The sequence below is a fragment of the Cheilinus undulatus genome, linkage group 3 (genome assembly GCF_018320785.1).
Source record: "Cheilinus undulatus linkage group 3, ASM1832078v1, whole genome shotgun sequence".
NCBI lineage: Eukaryota > Metazoa > Chordata > Actinopteri > Labriformes > Labridae > Cheilinus > Cheilinus undulatus.
Window position 1 is genome coordinate 37847901 of NC_054867.1, and position 21058 is coordinate 37868958.

At 38.5% G+C, this 21058-nt stretch overlaps 1 protein-coding gene across 3 annotated transcripts in view; it reads left to right on the forward strand.

The window, feature by feature from the left end:
• LOC121528178 (mitogen-activated protein kinase kinase kinase 12-like) overlaps positions 1-21058 on the forward strand; it is a 43637-nt gene that overhangs the window by 14032 nt on the left and 8547 nt on the right. The window contains exons 1-10 of one of the 3 annotated variants that reach the window (XM_041815465.1): positions 108-384; positions 2327-2877; positions 8503-8686; positions 8914-9105; positions 10959-11117; positions 13623-13781; positions 13998-14106; positions 17172-17281; positions 19418-19534; positions 20085-20222. In XM_041815465.1, coding sequence (XP_041671399.1) covers positions 2367-2877; positions 8503-8686; positions 8914-9105; positions 10959-11117; positions 13623-13781; positions 13998-14106; positions 17172-17281; positions 19418-19534; positions 20085-20222 — 1679 coding nt within the window. In that variant the 5' untranslated portion in view covers positions 108-384; positions 2327-2366. Of the gene's footprint in view, positions 1-107; positions 385-2326; positions 2878-8502; positions 8687-8913; positions 9106-10958; positions 11118-13622; positions 13782-13997; positions 14107-17171; positions 17282-19417; positions 19535-20084; positions 20223-21058 lie in introns of those variants that run through there. The other 2 variants (XM_041815474.1, XM_041815457.1) reach the window with 2 other exon arrangements.

The following is a 21058-nucleotide window of genomic DNA, read 5'->3' on the forward strand; positions in this document are numbered from 1 at the left end:
CTCTCTCTCTCTCTCTCTCTCTCTCTCTCTCTCTCGTCAGTCGTGTTTACTATAGGTGAGACAGCCCGTATATAAATTCTTGAGTGTGCGCAGATCACATCCTCAAGAGGAGAGTGGAAGAGAAGCAGGAGGAGGGGGTGTAGGGAGCTGGGAAAACAGGCGAACCGAGCTGTAGTGTTTACTGCGCGCAGGTGGAGCAAACGCACATCTTCAGGGCGGAGGAAGCGCACTGGGTGCGGAGAGAAGGAAGAGGAGGAGGGCGAGGAAGGAGCGTGGATGCTCGTTTTACGTGAAAGGATCATCTGTAGGTTAGCATAAATCGCAATATAACGTGGAATAAGCTTTAGCAATCAAGGACGATGGACGTCAGCTGTCGGCACTGAGGTAGGAACTGTTTGGTTTTTATTGGCACCGCTTGAGCGTCACTAGCAAGAAAAATGCTGCGAATCTTACCCTCAAATCGCACCTGATCGTTGGTTGTTTAGATAGAAACTGCTGAGTATATCTGTAACTTGTGTGTTGAGATGCTTCACTGGTGCATCTCAACCGCAGGAGGTGCGCAAGAAACCCCTACGATACATCCACAATGCACCGGCCTGCATCAGACCGTAGCATCCTCCTCCTCTTGCTCCTACTGCTGCTTCTTCCGCAGCTGATACCCAGGAATAAGAGCCAGAGCAGGGCTATTAGCAGACAGGGAGCAGTCGGATGTGAATGATTTGTGATTATTCCAGGTTTCAGACACCAGATGTGTCTCAGTGGTTGGGTTTCCTCTCTGCAAAGAACAATTATAATGAGAAAGGGTTTACACACTTTGAGCTCCACAAGGTGGTGGATTTGGTTGATGAATACTCTTCTAATATTATGAATTATAGATGTTATATGCTGCTGTAGATAGGGGTGGGAGGATGCTGTAGGCTCATCATCCATCAAATGCCATGTTGATGAAGTGAGAGCACAGCATCATTATAGTAGTTTCAGTGGTAGTAGGCATGCATAAAATAGACCAGGATCAAGGCAGGCATAGCTGATCATAAGGACTGTATTGTCACCTGGAGAGAAACTCATGTTGGTTTTGTCATAGATGCTTTTCAACATGATAGCACTGTTCACGGTTTTCATTTGTATCATTATTTTGCACAGCAGGTATGGCCTGTTTTTGAGGAAGCTTGGGGAAAGTGGATAACTTCAAAAAGCTCAGACAAGAAATAATGCATTTTCATTGTCGGCTGAGCGTGTGCGTGCCGTCGTCCTTGGAGAAATGACAAGCTTTGAAGAGGCCTTGCAGATTTCTCTCATTATTCCAGAGCAATCATCTGATCTCAGCCATTTTAACATACCAGTGATGCTTCTAGTGCAAGATGTAAATAGCCAGCTGTGGCACCATTCCCCTCACACAACATTGGTGTCCTTCTTCATTAACATGCTGCAGCTCATACATAAGGTTGTCAAGTATAAGGGGGATGGGGGTCTGATATTATTTACTGCATATTTCATCAAAGGTATTGGAGGCCTTTTATTTGCTCATTTATGGCCCAGACAGGCTGCTCTGTTGTCCTTAATCCCCACATTGCTAGTCGTGTTTCCTATGTTGTAGTATTGATTTGATACCTTAGGAGATCAGACACCATGAGTCATCCTGATCAGTAGGCGTATGTAAGGTTTCCGCCACTCTACTGCTATCTTTATCTGTGTTTAATTGAACAGAACAGTTACCAGACAGCAGTACATTTTTATCTTCGAGTTGTTTTAAACTATAAAAGGCATATTTGCATGTCATATTCCTCCTCTCTGCAGATGATGTTGTCATGTTCTTACAACAGACACCATGGACGGTCCTTTAAGCTTTGTATCAAAATCTGTAGAGCACTTTTGTAATGTGACAACAAAACCAGATGGATCCAGAGGAGCATAGCAAGGAGCATGCATATGTGCTTATTGATCACAGCCTGAGGGCCTTGTTGTCTGCTCAGATTTGTAGGTCATTCATTGATGCGTATATAGCCCAGTGAAAGCTAAAAGGTCTGCATAATTGGCCTGAATAATTAACTTTAAGAAGAGACAGTCTCTTACACCAAACCAGCCATTGTGGCTCTTAGAGTTTATGTGAAAACTTAACCTTTATTATTGAATTAACCTTCCAGGTATCTGCCTGTGATGGAAGCTTTCCCTAGCCATTGTTGCTCATTGTTGGATTAACATTGACTATCATGTCTAGACTTTCTCTTTAAATAGTCATGGTTATAAATAAACATGGATGTGTTATTTGTTTTGATTTGTAATGGTTGCCTCCTCTTTTTGTGCTCCTTTGTCTTTCTTCATTAAGGCCTCCAGTTCTCCTGTTCTTCTGATGACCAAAAGCTCCCATGGCACTCATTCACGAACCTCGTGCCCCCTCTCCATCCTTATCCGGCTTCAACACACCCCTCTCCGACCCCCCATCCTTCCGCGCCCTCGATGCCGTTACACCCTGCACCCCTGAAATGGACCTGACACCGACTCAGTGCGTTCTTCGTAACGTCCTGTCCATAGACACCGGAGGGGCTGTGGAGCCTGGTGGCGGCGGTGGTGGTGGTGGTGGTGGAGGAGAGGGGCAGACTCCCGGACACAACCAGACGCCTGGCGAGGAACCACAGGAGCACTTTGCCAACAGTGTACTAAAGCTCCATGAGCACGATGGGAGTCCTGGACGGACGGAGGGAGAGGGGCAGGAGCTGGACAGCAGCGCAGTCAGAAGCCAGGCGGACGACGCCAGGCTACAGTGCCAGTCTACGGGAGGGGGAGGAGGGTTTCTGGAGGGGCTGTTTGGTTGTCTGCGGCCAGTCTGGACTATGATCGGGAAAGCTTACTCAACAGAGCACAAGCAGGACCTTGATGGTGAGTATAGTAGTCATACATGTAATTCTTGTCTTAAAGCTCCTGCAAGGAACTTGTGTAAGTTGTATTTTCTATCAAACATCTCATGCTTTCTTTTAATGTTTCACTAGTTATGAATCTTTACTCTTGAAAATTAAAACCAAGGCCATGTCTGCAGCAAGCTGTCAGTGACTTCATCTGATACCTACCCCCATGTACATTAAAACTAACTAGACAGAGATAATCAATGTTATACCTTTAGGTTTGTTCTACTTTACAGGGTCATACTGAAGTGTCAGTCCATTTAATAACCTGTAAAAAATATGGTAATATTTTATTTTAGTGGGCCCAAATCACCTAATAATTGTTTGGTAATAGGTGGTAATTATCTAGTAATTTCTCAAGAATAAGGTGGTAAGAACCTTGTGATAAGTTGGCATTTTATAAAGCAGTATCTTGGAAATATGGGAATATAAAGGAGGTATTTACTTGATTTAATTATCAAGTAATTCATTGTAGAGCTGTGGATGTTCTCTGGTAATTAGGTGGCATTTTACCCTAACCCCCTTACCCTGACCCTAACACTAACTCAAAACTACCTCATTACAAGAGCAGTGGTTCTCTACTGGTCTAGCCTCAGGATCCACCAGTCTCTGTTTAGACAAATTGTGACCCAAATTTCCCCAAAAAAGTTCAAAAATTCATGTTTAAGTTAATTTAATATGTTGCGGTTCTGAGCATGATTGGACTAAAATACACGGTATGAAAAATGAAGGGTCAAAACTGACTCTCTTTTTTTTGCAGAGATCTTGAGAAACAACGTAATTATCATAAGAAAAATAGCTTTATTCATTGCAAGAAAAGGAGATAAATTAATTGAAATATTGGCCAAACATTTAAATGTACCCAATTTCACAGTAAAACAGGGTAAAATAAAAGGTATCAATGCACATCCCCTAAGGACTTCAGGATTTTTTGCCACAATTTTTTTTACAAACACCTATTTGCAACTCAGTCAAAACTGCTTCGCAACCCACTTTTGGGTCCCGACCCACCAGTTGAGAACCACTGTACTAGAGGATTGCGACAATATTATGAGGATTAGTAAAAGGGTAAAGGTTAGAGTAAGGGTAAAAATGTCACCTAATTACCAGAGAACTGCACAATATCACAAGGAATTACTCGATGATTAATACATTATTACTTGGTAAAAGGCGTCCTTAATATTACAAAGTTATTATTTGATAAATTGCTGTTATAACTATGTCATTGCCAACTTATTCCAAAAAGTGTAACCAAAATTCCTCAAAGGAGCTTTAACTACATGAGACAGAATCAATATTTCTTTCAGTTTTGCTATATTGTACCTATTATTTCCCATTTGATTCCATACTTTATTTTAAACATGCTTATTAAAGGATTTGTTAAGATGTGTTTATCTTAAGGAGTACAACCATAAACCTTAGCAAACATAGAGATGGACAGCAAAGTCATATCAAGAAAATAAACAAAGCAGATAAATTACTATACCAGAATACTATGTAGCAGTGACAAGACTTAAGTAAAATTGCAAAATGTTTCATGAAAAAATAACAGACAAAAACACATATAATGCATAAATCATGGGGCTAATATCATGCTATCAGATTAATAAATACATAAGTAAAAGTTGTAATATGATTGTACTGATTCAAGTCTGCTATATGTACTGTTTATGTGTGTTTCATTCCAAAAAAAAGGGAGATTTTATTTATTTATTTATGTATTTATTATTGGGGACAGTGCACATTAGTGAACATGGACATGCAAATGTGCCAGATTGTAGCCATAGGCTAATTTCCATCTGTAGTCCCTGGCAGGTTGATGGTATACATATAGAGGTGTACATCAAGTATGCACATAATGAAAATAAAATATGCATAAAATCAGACAACATGCAGACACAAAACAACATAAACAGTACAATATTATAAAATCACCCACATACAATACAGAAGCTGGCTATATGACTATGCTTAAGACTGACCAGAATTAAAAATGTACCATTGCAGTTAAAGTGCATACGGTGTTAAAGTGCGTAAGGCAGATGGTTAAGGGAATATTCTTAAAGGAAGAAAAAGTGGCACAAAAATGGAACAAGAAATAAGGTATTAAGGTTTAAAGTAAGAGTCTATGGGATACTATAATTAATCTATATGATAACAGGACAGTGAGTGTGGGGTTCAAACAACTGAAATTAAACACACAAAACATGCTGGAATCAACGTTTTTTTTTCTACAACAACCATTCTCTCATATTGGAGCCTTGTCTGAATGATTAGTATGCTAAATAAAGGATTCTTTTTCTATTCTTTATTGACAAATTAAAACTGGACAGATGTAAAAACCTACAGTGAGGAGATATAGAAGGTCAAACAAAACCTTTATTAAACTACTACTGAACAGTGACAAGATTCTAGTAGAACAGCAAAATATACGATGCAAACAAATGACAGGAAAAATATCTAAGTACATTGATACTTATATCAGTTTACAAATAAACAAACAAAGGGTCTGTTTATTTGAGCAGGACTGATATCTTGTTATTGCCATGCCAAACCTCAAATCTCTGAAATCACCACTTTTCAGAGGATAAAAAAGTGCTGTATTTTTTTATAATATTTAACTACAGAATGATCATAGTAAGCATCTTTTTGAAACTTTTATTGTTGTGAAATTTGTATTCAAAAAATTATACAGATGGAAAGGCGGACCAATTGCACTAATTTACAACAAAAAAGTCATGAAAACTGGAGGTTTTGGCTACATGCAAGCCATATGTTTTAGTGTGCTTTCTTAAAATTAAAAACAGGGGATAAAAAGTAGGGGTTGTTACCAGAATTTTTTAATGTAGTGTATGACACTTTGAGAAATCTAACCATATCAATACCTGTGCTTCTGCACATGTCAAAGCACATTGTTAACCCTTGTTTTTAACAGTGTTATACAACTTAAGCTATTATTTATTATTATAATGCCTGTTTTGATAGCACAGCAACAAATAGAAGCCCTTACTTGTTTTTATTACAAAAATTACAGGCAAACTCATGCTCACTGTCTAAATTGTAAAGCCGTGTAATTATACTGTTTTGTATGATTTAGACGGTGCACTCTCTCTTTCACCCAGGGCAGCTTTTAGTTAGAAACATCCTTGAAGATGAGTTTTTCCTTAGGCTGTGGTACTTTTCCATACTATTTGTCATTGAAGTAGCAGAGATGCATGTTAAAGAAACTGTGGTATCAAGAAGCTCTGAAGAATTGAAATTTTGCTGGCCCTTCTCTTTAGACACAATAACTAATTAATAATTAATATTAAAAGGGACTGTGCTGTTGGCTCAGAATTAAGAATAATGAATGTGTTATATCCCCCAGTTTAATTACATTAAACAGCTTGTAAAAAATGACTCTGACAAAGGCCATGCTGTAAACAAACACTCCCCTCAATGTGAAGGAGCTGCAGCCATAGACAGAGACTCTATCAAAGCTGTGAGGGGCTTATTCCCCCCTACCTTCCTCCCACTCCCACTCCTACTCCCACCTACCCCCTTAATGAAACCAGCTCCCTGTGACGCTGTGTTGTTTATGTCTGCAGCCACTACAATAGCGCAGAGCTCCCTCGGGACTCCTCTGCCAAATCTGCCTCATGAATTATGCATGTCCACGCTCTGACCCCGCGCCTCTCATCTCTATTAACGCAAACCTGACGCACACACACACACATATGTGAGCTGGGATGACTGCTTACACACATAAACATGCTTACAAATAGGAGCTGTTAGTATCTTACACTGACAAGAACTCATAAAGTCACATAAGATGCCAAAAATAAACTTGATAGAAGAAATACAGCACAGTACATCACTCTCAGAGATGGCACATTTATGCGTCGCCTTGTCTTTATAGCCTCCTGATTTTTTATCACCAATTTGACTTCCACATTTCCCCTCTCCACTCCCTCCTCCTTCCTTCCCTCCATCTCTCATTGTCTCCTGCTCTTTCCTTTTCATCCTGTGCTGTTATCACTCCCATCCCATCTGCACCTTGCTGCTCCCCTCCTCTGTGCGGCTCAACAAAAGCAAAACGGATATTATAAAAGTGACATAAATAGGGGTATTGCCACTGAATAGCTGTCTGCTATATCAAAATGTTCTATTCTTAAGCTTTGATTTGAAGGCACAATGAAACAGAATAGAAACCAGGAAAAATTTCTGGCCTTTATTGATTTTGAAGGACAGCAGGGGGGCCAAGGGATGCTCTCAATTTCTTCATTTTTTAGATCAAACAAAGCAGACCTGGCAGTATTCTTGTGTGTCAGATGGGCCCTTATGTCTGTATTGTGGGACAGTTAAGGGGATCACTAGAGATAGACTCAATCTATCACTGGAGAACATTAATCATTAATTCCATCCTTATTAATATGATAAATGTATCTGAATTTCTTATTCAAAAACAGCAGTAGAGCAGGCTGTATATTCCCTTCATATTAACAGTCTGTCTTCAGCCACATAGACCCCTGCTGACCCACTGGGAATCCCCCTTCCTCTTTTTTTTTTTCCTTACACACCCCACTACAACCACGACTACAGCCACTACCACCCCTCCACCTCCCCATTCAGCATACATCTACATTAGGCTCTCAAATCCCTTCCCTCTTCCAGCCCTCTCCTGAGCGTTGGACCCCTGTTTTGCGTCAGCCCCACAATGGCACTAAGCAGGATTTAGGAGGCTGAGGGAGAATTACTCACTGGAGATTAGAGCTCCGTGTCTGTCTGCTTGCACTGCCTGAGTCTTAGGTTAAGGTGCGGTTCAACTACTGAACAAGATATCCGCCTGGGCTCTGTGTTAACTGTAAGAGCCAGGGTTTACTGGTACAGATCATGAAGCAAGTCAAGCCAAGCAGTTAAGCCTGATGTGCTTCTGCTGGCTCACTGACTCTAGCTTTACTTACAAATACAAACCAACAAGTTCAGATTTTAAACAGCCACAAAATAAGAGATTAGTCTTTGCTTAATCCAAACACACTCACACATCAAGAATAAATGACATTTTTTGGAAATATGCTTAGTCTATTTCTTGCTGTGAGATAAACAAGAGGATATCGTATAGCTAGCAGCCAGTTAGCTTAGCCAAAAACAATAGCCTAATGAGGATTGGCTAGCTTTGAAATCTACAACTAGCTGTGAAACCTATTAAAAGAGTATCTATGGTTTGATCATCACTAAAAACTAAAGTTAAATTCACACCTTTTGGTTTTATCTTGGAATCCATGCTGTGCTATTTCTTCAAGATAGCAACCATAGAAGAACCTAGGAAGTTTTGTTAATTTTTTTTCCAGCTTTTCCTCTGATAATTACAAAAATAAAAACAGCAAAAAGTAAAACAAACAGGGTAGGCTTAGCCAGTTTAGCTGAAGTGTGGGCTCTTGAAATAAACATAAATAACGTTTCTATCATTCATTAAAGATGCATTATTTGCAGTTATGATAATAGTCTGGTGTTTAGTTGTGTATAAAAGTTATGAAGGCAAGAATATGCTGTGATTAGTTAATATGATAGTCTTCACTGGGATATTAATCTGTTTTGCCTCTCTCTCTTTCCCCAATCTCAGAAGCGTGGGAGGTCCCCTTCGAGGAGATATCTGACCTGCAGTGGGTGGGCAGTGGAGCTCAGGGCGCCGTCTTCCTGGGCAAACTGCACGGACAAGAAGTGGCGGTGAAGAAAGTACGAAACATCAAAGAGACGGACATCAAACACCTGCGCAAGCTAAAACACCCCAACATCATCACCTTCAAGTAAGTATAACAGATCAAAAACTTCCATTTTACAGGTAACAGCTGCTCTTAAGAGCATTTTGTATCCAATAGCCTTAAATAACTGTGACCTTTGAGCTCACATTATGATACTGTCAGTTTAAAAACAACCTCCTTGTATTCCTGGCATTTATAACTGCAAGTTTTGTTTTGTTTTTTTTTTGTTTTTTTTGCATTAACATACTACACATACTTCTGTATACTCTCAGGGGTATTTGCACCCAGGCTCCGTGTTACTGCATCATCATGGAGTACTGTGCTCAGGGACAGCTTTATGAGGTGCTGAGAGCGGGCAGGAAGATCCACCCGTCCCTGCTTATGGACTGGGCTATGGGCATCGCTGGGGGCATGAACTACCTTCATCTTCACAAGATCATCCACAGAGACCTCAAGTCACCCAAGTGAGTCTAATATATCCATTTAAACTTAACTTGAAACACCTATGTGGTTAGAGAAGGCCACTGAGGAGGAATCATTGAACATAAATCAAAGTCCTCGATTAAAGTAAATGCAGCATTGGATGAATGTAATTTGAAATGACCTAAGAAATGTTAAAAGCTCCTCATTTCCTTTCAGTGTAAATTTTGAAGCTTAAAAGGAGAATGTTAGTAGCATAATAGTTGGAAATTCTTAAATCCTTTATTATGTGAAATTCATCCATGAAATGAAAACAGTGGTTTACTGTTTTGTAGATACAGTCACTAAGTACTCTGTATAGTTTGCAGTTTTTGACTGAACAGATTCCTAACTCAAAACAAAGGTGAAAAATGGAGGTGGGTAGAGCCGTGTAGCACATTTCTACTTGTCATATTTTATTAGTAATTTGACTGAAAGCCTTCAGTAGTGGAATTTACACACAGTACAATCTCTACAATATCAGTATTAGCTATGGAGCTTAGACATAGTTAGTCTAACTGAGAGGACTTAGAGTCTGACTGTCAATTTGTCACCTAAAACTGTGACTAATGCGGCTTTTCCACTGCATGAAGCTGCTTGGCACTACTTAATTTTACTCAGCACAGCAGCCAAGTGCAGAGTGCTTTTCCACCACAACCAAGCCACCCATTTCTGAGCGCATCTAGAGCTGATGATGCAGCGTTTAAATTGATGACGTTAAAAAGCTGTACTCTAGAGCAGGTCCAAGTGAGGGCAGCCTGGCTTTGCCCGGTGCAGCCAAACTGGTGATGGAAAAGTAAATCAGCACGGCTTGGTTTGGATAGTCATAGTGGAAAAGCCCCATTAAAAATGTTGGTTGACAACCTTCTTTTCATGAGAAAAGCAAGACTGAGACCAGCTAAAAACGAGATATTTGATGACAAAAACTCAGACAAAACGTAAGTTTAGTTTTAGTTAAGAAGACTTAATGAGACTAACAAAATGTTGTTTTCATTAAACATTCAAATCAAAGATACGAGAGAGCATGAGTTGTTAGTAGGGTGAATCTGTAGCTTTTCTGCCTCTCAGCTGTAGAAAGCAGGGATCCCAGGTTTTGCAGGGTGCATAGAAAACACAAGTATGATTTGGCACCAGGTTCAGGTAAGACCATAATTGCTCTGGCTAAAGGTTCTGACTACAATAAAAGGGCTTTTAATTAACCAAAACTGGAGTAAAGTGTTTTTTACATTTTTGTTGACTAACACTAGACTAAAACTACAAAGAGTAGAAATGACTAAAACGTGACTAAAACTAAAAGGCATTTAAATCTTAAGACAAAGACTACATTTACCGTAGATTGTCAAAATTAACACTGCTTTTTGTGGCATGTTTCAGGCTGAGGAGTACAGTTTTTGTTTATACACAACCCAATATCTCAGATGTACTTTGTCTACCAGCTGTAATCAGATAATTTTCGGTATTTTTTTCAGTCCTGAAAAATGAAATTAATCATTCATTACAGGCAAAGGCTGTATGGCTTAAGTTTATATATATTTTTGTTTTAAAAGGGTGTTTCTTTTCTTTCTTCCTAGCCCCTTAATCATTCCTGATAGCCACAGATTGCTCTTTCATTGTACACTTAAGATCCCTACTCACACATTGCTTAACATGTTTAGTCAAAATCTAGTTGCCATACACAGTGTGCAGCCCTATTCTGGAGAGCACTGATTAGCTAACTCAAAGAGTTGTTGCTGAATGGGAAATGACTGGCTTATACTGCAACACCTCATGAACAGCTTATTTAACTTAGCCGTGATAAACACAGGTGTAAGAACTCCAGCATGGGATTTTAAACTTGGTGATTCATGTTTCATTCCAGCATGCTGATCACGTATGACGACTCAGTGAAGATTTCTGATTTCGGCACGTCCAAAGAGCTTAGTGACAAGAGCACAAAGATGTCCTTTGCTGGTACGGTGGCCTGGATGGCTCCTGAAGTCATACGCAATGAGCCCGTCTCAGAGAAGGTGGATATATGGTAAGTGTTGTACCCCTTTCTTCTGTCTTCTCTGGACCACTACAGTCGTTGCTCATAGTCTGTCTTATCGGTCATAACATCTCATTAGTTTCAGCCTACTACAGTATAGAGCTCAGGATCCTATTTCCAGAAAATCTATTCCTTAATATGTACAATATCTCATTACATGAAACTCTATAGGGCCTCTGCCATATCTGATGGGTTGCCCTGTGTTAAGCCCCGACCTCCCCTTCCCCAATCCATCCTCCCCCTGTCTCTCTCTCTCTCTGCATCCCACCATCACTCTTCTTCTCCATCCTGAAAGGAACGCAGGCTAATTTAATAATTGATTTGCCAGATGCTGCAGTGCTCAGGAGAGGCTGGAATAACCTTCTCAGCCTGAGGAGGGTTTGGCCCTCGGCCAGCAGTGCATTAGCAGAGAAGTGAAAACAGGATTATAAAGCTTTTGATGCAGAAAGCAAAAAAACATCGGGTTATACTTTACAGTTTTGTTTAAATTTATGTAAATGATGTAGCGGTCCAATCAACAAAGAGACTGAAAGGAGAAGACACTGCGGTTGAATGTTATCCTGCTTGTTTTCAGTTTTGTAATGTGCAAATATACTTTAATGCAGAGGTTGTCAACTGGTGGGTTGCAACAACAGACTACAGTAGTTTCACTTTTTCTGCACATTTTTTGTTTAGTTTAGCTCACAAAAAGATGCTAATTGATGCTAATATTCAGAGAAAAAACTTTTCTTTTCTGTGAATTGCCATTTTGGTTAAAATTATAATGTTGTTTTGTGATGTCGAGGTACTGTGATGTTTTGTCCTTTTTATGTAAAGATTATTTTCATCACATAAATGTAAATTATAAAGCTCAGCTATCGATGATTAACAAGTCACAATTGTGTGACAGTTTAGCTCAGCGGGTAGAGCAGGGTCACATATAGAGGCTTCAGTCCTCAATCTGCACTGGTTGCAGGATTGATTCCTGGTCTTGACCTCCTTTGTTGCATGTCTTCCCCCCACTCTCTCTCCCCATGTTTCTTGTCTCTCTTTAGCTGTCCTATCTAAATAAAAAGACATAGATTTACAAGACAACCCAAATTTAATATTAAAAAAAATGAATATTTTAAGTTTTTAACAGCAAATTTTACAATGATGAAAAGGTAAACATTGACAGGAAATCAAACTGAAAAAAGTGGTTGGACTTTTGAATTTATAATCTCAAAATGTAAGTTTTGTTTACCTACATTTACAAATTTTAAAGCCAATTTTTTTCTGTAAATTAAAGACTTTCTAACCTTGAAAATTTTTTATGGGTGATTTTTGTAAATGAACAGATCCTCTTTGTTGTTTTTACAGTTTAGAGTAGCCCTAATATGCCATTGTAATAATGAAAAGTTTATACATATATCTTTTAGCAAGAATCTATTGAATAAGAGGGCCTCTTAGGTTGGGATTTTGTCAGTAAAAACAGTTAAAATTGATGTATGATTTCTTCAGTTTGGTCCAGGGGGTTTAACTTTTTATTTTTTAAATATGAGTAGGGGGTCCTAAGGAAAAATAGGTTGAGAACCACTGTACAACATTATTGAACTTAATTTGTAGCAAAGCAGGAACTACATTTTTACTTCTAGCTCTGTGGAAGCTTCGTTCTTTTGTAAATTCATTCAACCTTTTTTAATCTAGAGGAATCATTGAGAGGTTGCCCTCATTTTCAGTGATTTTAAGATGACAACAAAACATGATTAAACATGATCAAACAAAAACTTCACATGACCAGAGTGCAAATTGGCTGTAAAAATTTGTTGATATTCATATTTCATTTTCTGTCCTTAAACTGAAATCACAATACCAGAACATATTCACATCAGAGTTTGAAATTAGTCATTGTTGCCACATTTGTTATCCTGGTTAAAACTATATCACTTCCTTTTTATTATTATTATTATTATTTTGTAATCAACAGATAGTATATAACTTGTTAAATAAATGAAAGCACTCTCATCATTCACATTGACATCATGAGGAACAAACAAGGACATATAGAGGATCTAAAAATACTCATAAAAACAACCACTCACTACCCCCACTCAACCTTGCTTGTGATGATATTGGCACCTTGGATGTGGAAAATTGTCCCTATGGCAACCCAGGAGTCACCATCAACAGACTTTCCTTAGTTACCGTACCTCAGGGGCCCTAACACACAGAAGCAGAGCTGAGAGTCAATGAAATGGAGAGAGAGGGACACAAAACATCAAATCAGAATCAATATCTACTATGTCTTTTGGAGTCTATATGATTATTTTAGTAATTATGTTAGAAGTGACATCATTTATAAGTAAGAAGCCACAATTTACTATCATTGACTCAAACCTTCCACCATCATCATGTTAAAGTAGAACTGATTTGCTTAATTGATCAGAAAATGATGTTTGTATATGTATAGTTTATGTTTGTATATTACCATTATAGCTATAAAGAACTGATTAACATGATTCCACATCCTTTCTGCAGGTCGTTTGGAGTTGTGCTGTGGGAGATGCTGACAGGAGAGGTGCCCTACAAGGATGTAGACTCCTCTGCCATCATCTGGGGAGTGGGCAACAACAGTCTGCAGCTGCCTGTTCCTGATAGTTGTCCAGACAGCTTTAAACTGCTCCTTAGGCAATGCTGGTGAGCAGGTGGGAGGGAAGAAAGCAGAGAGGGAGGGGGGATACATGGTAAAAAAGTTATGGCATCAGCATAAAGATTGCAATGTAGTTGAAAGCTTCAATTAGGCTGAGAGAGGGAAAGTTGTCAAGAGGAGGGAGAGTGGAGCATGATTATGCCAGAGGAAAGGTCACATAAGTCCACATTCTTTCATATCTGATGAAACATTTCTGTTCACAGGAACTGTAAGCCAAGAAACCGGCCTTCCTTCAGACAGATTCTCCTGCACCTGGACATTGCCTCAGCAGATATACTGTCAACACCTCAAGAAACTTACTTCCAATCTCAGGTAAATTTTACATGTCTGTGTCAACAGTCCAGGCTTAAAATCTGTTGTAATATCTTAAAAATGAAAAAACTCATCCATCATCTTTGTTGCTTATCTTGTTTGGGGTTGCGGGAGGCTGGAGCCAATCCCAGTCGTCACTGGGCGAGAAGCAGGGTTCACTGTGGACTGGTTGGCTGCCAGCAGTCACAAGGTCGACATGAAGAGGCAAACAACCAGTCACACTTAAATCAACACCTAGTGGCAATTCAGAGTTTAAAAAGAAAAACAAATTATCAGAAGTGGATGAATGCCACTTATCAAAATCAAGAAGGGCTGAGACTAAGTTTTGCCATTAACAGCTGGATTACCTCATGAACCTGAACTTATTTTTGGATGGTTTCATTTAATTTCAAATCTAAAAGTTTCTGTAACTGTTTTTTTTCTACTATTTTCATGTTTTATTTATTTATTTATTTTTAAAGCAAAATTGCCAGGAGGAAACTTTTACTTTAGCAGCGGTTAGCATGGTTAGAGGTTTTGGGCCCTAACATCATCAAAACAAAACAACAACAAAAAAAAAACAGAACAAAAAAACAGACCACCAGTCATGAACAAAGGCCCTCAGGAGTAGTATTTTTATTACAGTTATCTCTTGCAAAGCAGATGGATTGGTCAGACTCGATGTCTTTCGCCAGGTGGATCCATCTTGCAAAGCTTCAAGCTGACATGTTTGTTCCTGGTTAGAGAATGATCGGACTAACCAGTGTCATATGAGGAGAAAGAGGCAGTACCTTCAGGCCATGTTTAGCTGAAGTGATTGCAAGCTTTTACATATTGGCAGCTGGTTCAGCTTTGGTGGCAGCTTTATCAGGACTGGATAACATTTCTTTACCTAAGGATAGCAGCTACTTAAGTATGAAAGCTTTTCGTCAAAAAAAAAAAAAATGGTGTTGCACTTCTGAACTTTGTATTGACATAGCAAGCCTGCCAAGCTTGTGAAATGTATAGTGCTGTCAGACATTTTTTTAGCTGCGATTAATCTCTAAATTTCTGTAGTTAATTATGATTGATCGCAGCCTTTTTATGGAATTTTAAAATTCCACTATTCTGCATTTAAAACTGTTTTTCCTTTATTTGGGATTTTTCTACTATCTTAAACTAAGGGTGTTTGACTTCTTGTTTGGATTAAGACCTGCTTTATAGATAGATGTAAGATTTTTAACATTAACTTAACCATGGAAAAATGAACTTGTGGACTGAAAAGGAAATAAAGGAACAGTAAAAAGGTATGTGTTTGATAACACAAGGTTCAGATGACTTCTCTTGACAGCTCTTGGTGAGTTTTTTTAATTTGAAATGAGACTTTAAGCAGCAGTGTTGGACTTATTCTACATCACTGTAGCTGCAGAGAGACGCTGCAGCGGCTTAACCAGAGTATGTTGAAAAGGGACAATAAAGCATGCAAGCATACAAAAATGTATGCTGTACTTGTGGATCAATCTTGACAGCCTTAGTTATGTAGTTTACATTTCAGCAGCAGTGTAGACCTACTACATCATATATTTTGTAGCTCCAAGGGAAAAGTTAGGACTGTGTCAGGTTAAAAGTAACCGCAAATCCCTCCATTGGGCTCTTTTTATTGTTTTCAAATCACTCAGATTTTTGCTAGAATTGTTTATTAGCACTCTTTTAGCATTACAGATAATGGGACTTGAAAGGGACTGCTACTGGCTGCTTTAAATGCGTAATTAAGGTAAAGAGTATCATCATTTCTCAAGTTATAATAACATAAGAAGACGTGAGACATGGTACACCACAGCCTCTGTGCCTCTAAATAAAAGACCTCCTGTCAACAGCAGCCACTATCTCTAATAGTCATTTTTCTGTCAGCCCAGCACCATTTGTTTCCAGTCTGCTGCAGAATCTACAGGCAGTGCAGCTGCAGCGGGGCCCCTGGCCTCTCGGGGACCCGCTAATAATACCTGTGCTTTCAATCACTACACATTATTGTTGGTTCCTTGGTCTTTGTTTCCTGTCACACGTGAGGGCTGATTTGTGGTCAGAGAGGGAACCTTTGGCAACCTCCATCATATCAAAGCCTGATGGAGAAGGTTGTCGTGATGAAGGAGGAGGAGGGCGAGTGTGTCTGTGACAGCATGGGGGATGGGGAGGCATGAAAAATCTCTTGGAAAACTGCAAAGCCAAACAGATGAAGGGCAGGAGACTGAAAGAAGAAGTATAATTGTGTGGAAAAGATGTGTTTACTCATCCATGCACAACCACAGATCCATTTATAACTCAAGCATGTATAATCAGGAGGCACACAAACACACAAAATGAATTCTGTTTCCTCTCTGCTTCCTTCAGTTATCTTATAATGCAAAAATACAGACCTCTTTCACTCTTTCCACTTATCCTTGATCCTTTATCCCTCCCTGTTCTCCCTTCCTGCCTCAGTTTCTCCCCCTCTTCCACATAATGGATTTTCTTGTGACGTTAGAAAGAAGTATTTGCTGCTGGAGTGTATTGATTGCTTTAATGGCAGGGCGCAGAGAGCAAAGAGAGAGAGGAGAAAAGAGGGGACCGGAGACGTAGGAGAGTGCGCACAGAGTCCATTAGCTTAATAAGAAGAGCATCAGTCATGCACAGGCAGAAATACACACACATGGTGAATGCACACGCATTTTCACACATGCACACGCTCATAAATCTGGGCTTCCTTTTGTCCTGTGATATGACAGGTATCAGATAACAGCTGTCACGCTCCACTGTGTACAAGAAAATGCCCACGCTGCTTCTTTTCTGTGCTCATGTCATGTCGGTTCATGTTCATTTTCTCTCCCTGTGTATTGATTATCATCTGACAGCTTAATGGGTTTTTGTTTCAAAGATAAACCCAAACTGAAGTCAAGCTGGAGGTGCAGCGAAGTTTATTGTATTTATTAATGTGATTTGTTTTATATTACTCCTCAAATAAAGCCCAGCCATACACGGCAGTGGCATAAAAGTTGTAACTTGGAACCAGGACTACAGAAAATCCCCATGTAAACACCTGCTCTCATGTACATTTCATGTGTTTCTTTCAGGTGGAGTGGAGGGATGAGGTGAGGCATCACTTTGAGAAGATCAAGTCAGAGGGGACTTGTCTTCACAGGCTGGACGAAGAGCTGATCAAACGGCGCAGAGAGGAACTCAGGTAAGATACTATAACAAATACACACAAAGGAGATGAATACTTGATATAGATCTTCAAGAACGTCAATCAAGGGGGCCAGTTTAGCTTAGTTGGTAGAACAGGCTCCCATATACTGAGGCTTTAACACTAGAACTGCCTGTGTGTAAAATTTACCCAAAGCTGTTCTTTAATTGTATCTTACTTGATGTGTGTACAATTTTAAAGACTGTCAGTCTTTGACTTTTCTTAAAAGTTTGTTTTAGAGCACCTGGTGTCAGTAAACCAATATTTGCCTAAACCCAAATGTTGTTAATGGACATTTATATTTAGAACCACCATGCAGGTCAAATTTACCATGAGAAAGCCTTGATTTTCCCACTTTTTTATTTCACACCAGCAATAAATAGATGGCACAATGGACATACCTTCTCTCTATTGCAGCAATGCCTAATCAGAAGTTGATACATTAACCTTCAACAGGGATACAACAGGGAAAAAAGACTTACCATTGTTAAATGTCAAAATCCATTGATGAGGTAGTTTCAGGGTTAGCAATCAGTCCAAAAACAATTAGAATTACCATGACCTCGATGAATGAAAACCTTCACCTTGAAACACTTGAATGCAGAAAGAATATAGTTTTTCCTGGTTAGGTAACTTGCTGATATCCAGCAGAACCATTTTAGCTCAAGCTCAGCTAGTTTATACGATATTTACAACATTACAGAAGTTTGGTTTAGCTAAAAAACTGTAACAGAGACACAGACACAAACACTTTGAAATATTTGAATGAATGTAGAGTTTGAACCACAAAGGTTTGCTCGCTTGCAGATATCCACCAGGCGAGGCAGTTATAGCACTGCCTTTAAATTACATCCCAGCTAACTATCTTATTACATCAGCATAACCATGGTTTATTTCAAGTTTAGCTTCATTTTCAATGACAATCTACCAGTAGTTTACACGGAGGCTAATATACAACAGCAGGACAGTATGGCAGTTTATCTAGCTTCACAATAAATACAGTGGTATAGCACCAAGTGAGTGAAGATAAATCAATTTATTAGATAATATTATTATCAGAATAATAATAGAAAATGTGATGTTACATACCGCAGCGCTGCCCTAGGACGCCATCTTCAAAGGAACGCCCTTAGTTTGTTTACAGCTATTGCTTATAGAATCAGCTAGCTTGGTAGCTAACATACAAACAAGATGTGAATAAATGGAGAAGTGGAAGGAAGGGGGCAAAATCGCTTTACTGGGAAAAACTAAAAATCAACAAGATATTTAGGTAAATTGCTGAGAACTGTAATAGTACAGTCATACTAAAAAAATTAAAGGTATTTTTTGTCCTAAATATGAGTTTATGTCAACCAGTAAAAGATCATTATTTCCATTTTGGAAATGAGAAAAAAACATATCCCATGTTTAATTTTTTCCCCTCTGGTTGAGGATAGTATCTGCTGGGGCAGTCTTAAATGCAGTAATACTGCCTTACCATGCAGATTTTCTGAAGTACTGTACATGTAGCTTTAAAGATGGCACTCACTGTCCAACATGCACCGTAGCTTAACACTCATATTATCTATAGCTTGCTGATGAATACGAGAATGTATTCTTTTGACAAATCCAAAAAGTGATAGTAGTATTAGATTAAAAGGTGAACTGTTAATATTCTGTATGTGCTATGTTGATAGTAGAATGTACAGTATACATAAATGGTCGAGTTTTTGGTAAAACAACCATTTAATCTACTATTTAAATGTACTACTATATATATATATATATATATATATATATATATATATATATGCACCATCTTTCTGGCTGTCTTTTATTTTTGAGTAATTCACAGCCTTCTTCAGTATTTTATATTATTGATTTCACATTTTATTTTTAACTCTGGTGTTTGTTTTGTGTTCCATATTGATTTTAATTTGCTGTATTGATTGCTGTGTCTTTTTTTTGTTATTTTATTAAAGTCTTTAATCCTTATTCAATCTACAACCATGAACTTCTGTTAATTCAGCCAGTTCTTTTATGAAGCACCAAGGGCTTTATATTTTCATGTATATAAGCTGCTTTATAAATAATGTTTAGCTGAGATCAATGTAAGTGTTTGCATATTAAAGCCCTGTTTCCCTCTTCACACAGACACGCTCTGGATATCCGGGAGCACTACGAGAGGAAGCTTGAGAGAGCCAACAATCTCTACATGGAGCTTAACGCCATCATGCTGCAGCTGGAGATTAAAGAAAAAGAACTACTTAAGTATGAATACTTAAAAGTATTTAAAGTTCAAACTGAAAAATATCCTCCACCCAACGAATGTTGTGAATTCAACATAGATAAGAAATTAAAAATATATTTTTAATGCCAAAATGAGTCTTTATAAACTGTTAATAATTGATTTAAAAACAGGCTTAAGAGACAGCTTGCATCTATGAACATTTTAGAATACTTCTTTAAATTAATATTGAACCACTGTTAGCTTTTGCAACGGCTGTTTTTAGAGAGACATTTTCAAGTCCCATGTATGTTACAGATGCAATAACACCATCAAGCAAGCATGCAAACCAGTCTGTTACACTAGGAAAACAAGGTTTGTAGCTGTACAAGTGCTTTGTGCTAATAGCTTCACTCATCAGAACTGGTTATGCAGGGCTTTTGTGATGAAGAGGTTAATCAGTATTGTTGAGTAGATGGTCATTACATCCAGTCACACACAGAGCCATTGCATGTACGAAAGTGCTCTCTCATACCATGTTAAGTACCCATCGACATCCATTAATCGAATGTTGGCTTTATGTTTAAACATCAGGAGGGAGCAGTCACTGGACAAGAAGTACCCAGGCTGCTTCAAGCACCACAGCTCCAGACAATCAGCCTCCTCCAACTCCATGGAGAAACTCATGAAGAAACGCAACGTACCTCAGAAACTACCATCACACAGTAAGAGGTAAGACAGCAAGCAGTTACTGAAATTTTCATCAGCATCAAGACCCTGTTTAATGTATTGACCCCTTATCAACAAATACTAAAGAGTGATACTGTGAATTCCCCTTTGCCATTAAAATGTTCCTTTTGCCATCTAATTATTGAAATCATCAACATCCCTAAAGTAGGTGCTATGTTCATTTACAACACGGATGTTGTAGTTTAGTTTGAATCAATGCTACCGGCTGCTGTAAATAATAGAAAAAAACCCTTAGACACCAAAAGTAAGTTAGAGAAATTAAACTCACAAACAACAAGAACAACACCACCATAAAATAGTAAAATGGTGTATTTAAATCTAAGTTAACTAGCATACATATGTGTCAGAACAAACTTCAGCTGAGGTTAGGTTAGCTAGCTAACAATACAAACTTACAACAGTTTAGATACATTTCAAAAGTTAAAACATACAAGAAATATATCAATTTAGCTTAAGTTAAGCCTGCTAACTGATTTAGAATAATGAAGTTGTTCATTTTTGCTTATTCTTTGCTTGCTAGTTTGTGAATTAAACAAAACTATAGTCAAGCCCATGTTTACCTTAGCTAATGCAATGGTACAGTAGTTTAGCTATAGTTTTTACTTATAGCTAGGGAAAAAAATTTCATCCAAGTTAAACATACAGGTTAATAAATACAATAATAGAGATAAATACAAGCTAACTTTTTGATAGTTGGCTAACAACTGAAAAATAAAGTGATTTAGCTAACGTAGACTGCTAGCAGATAAAAATAACAGTGCAACAGCATATTTAAGTTTTTTTGCCCTCTAGATTCTGAATTAAACAAAAGTATATTT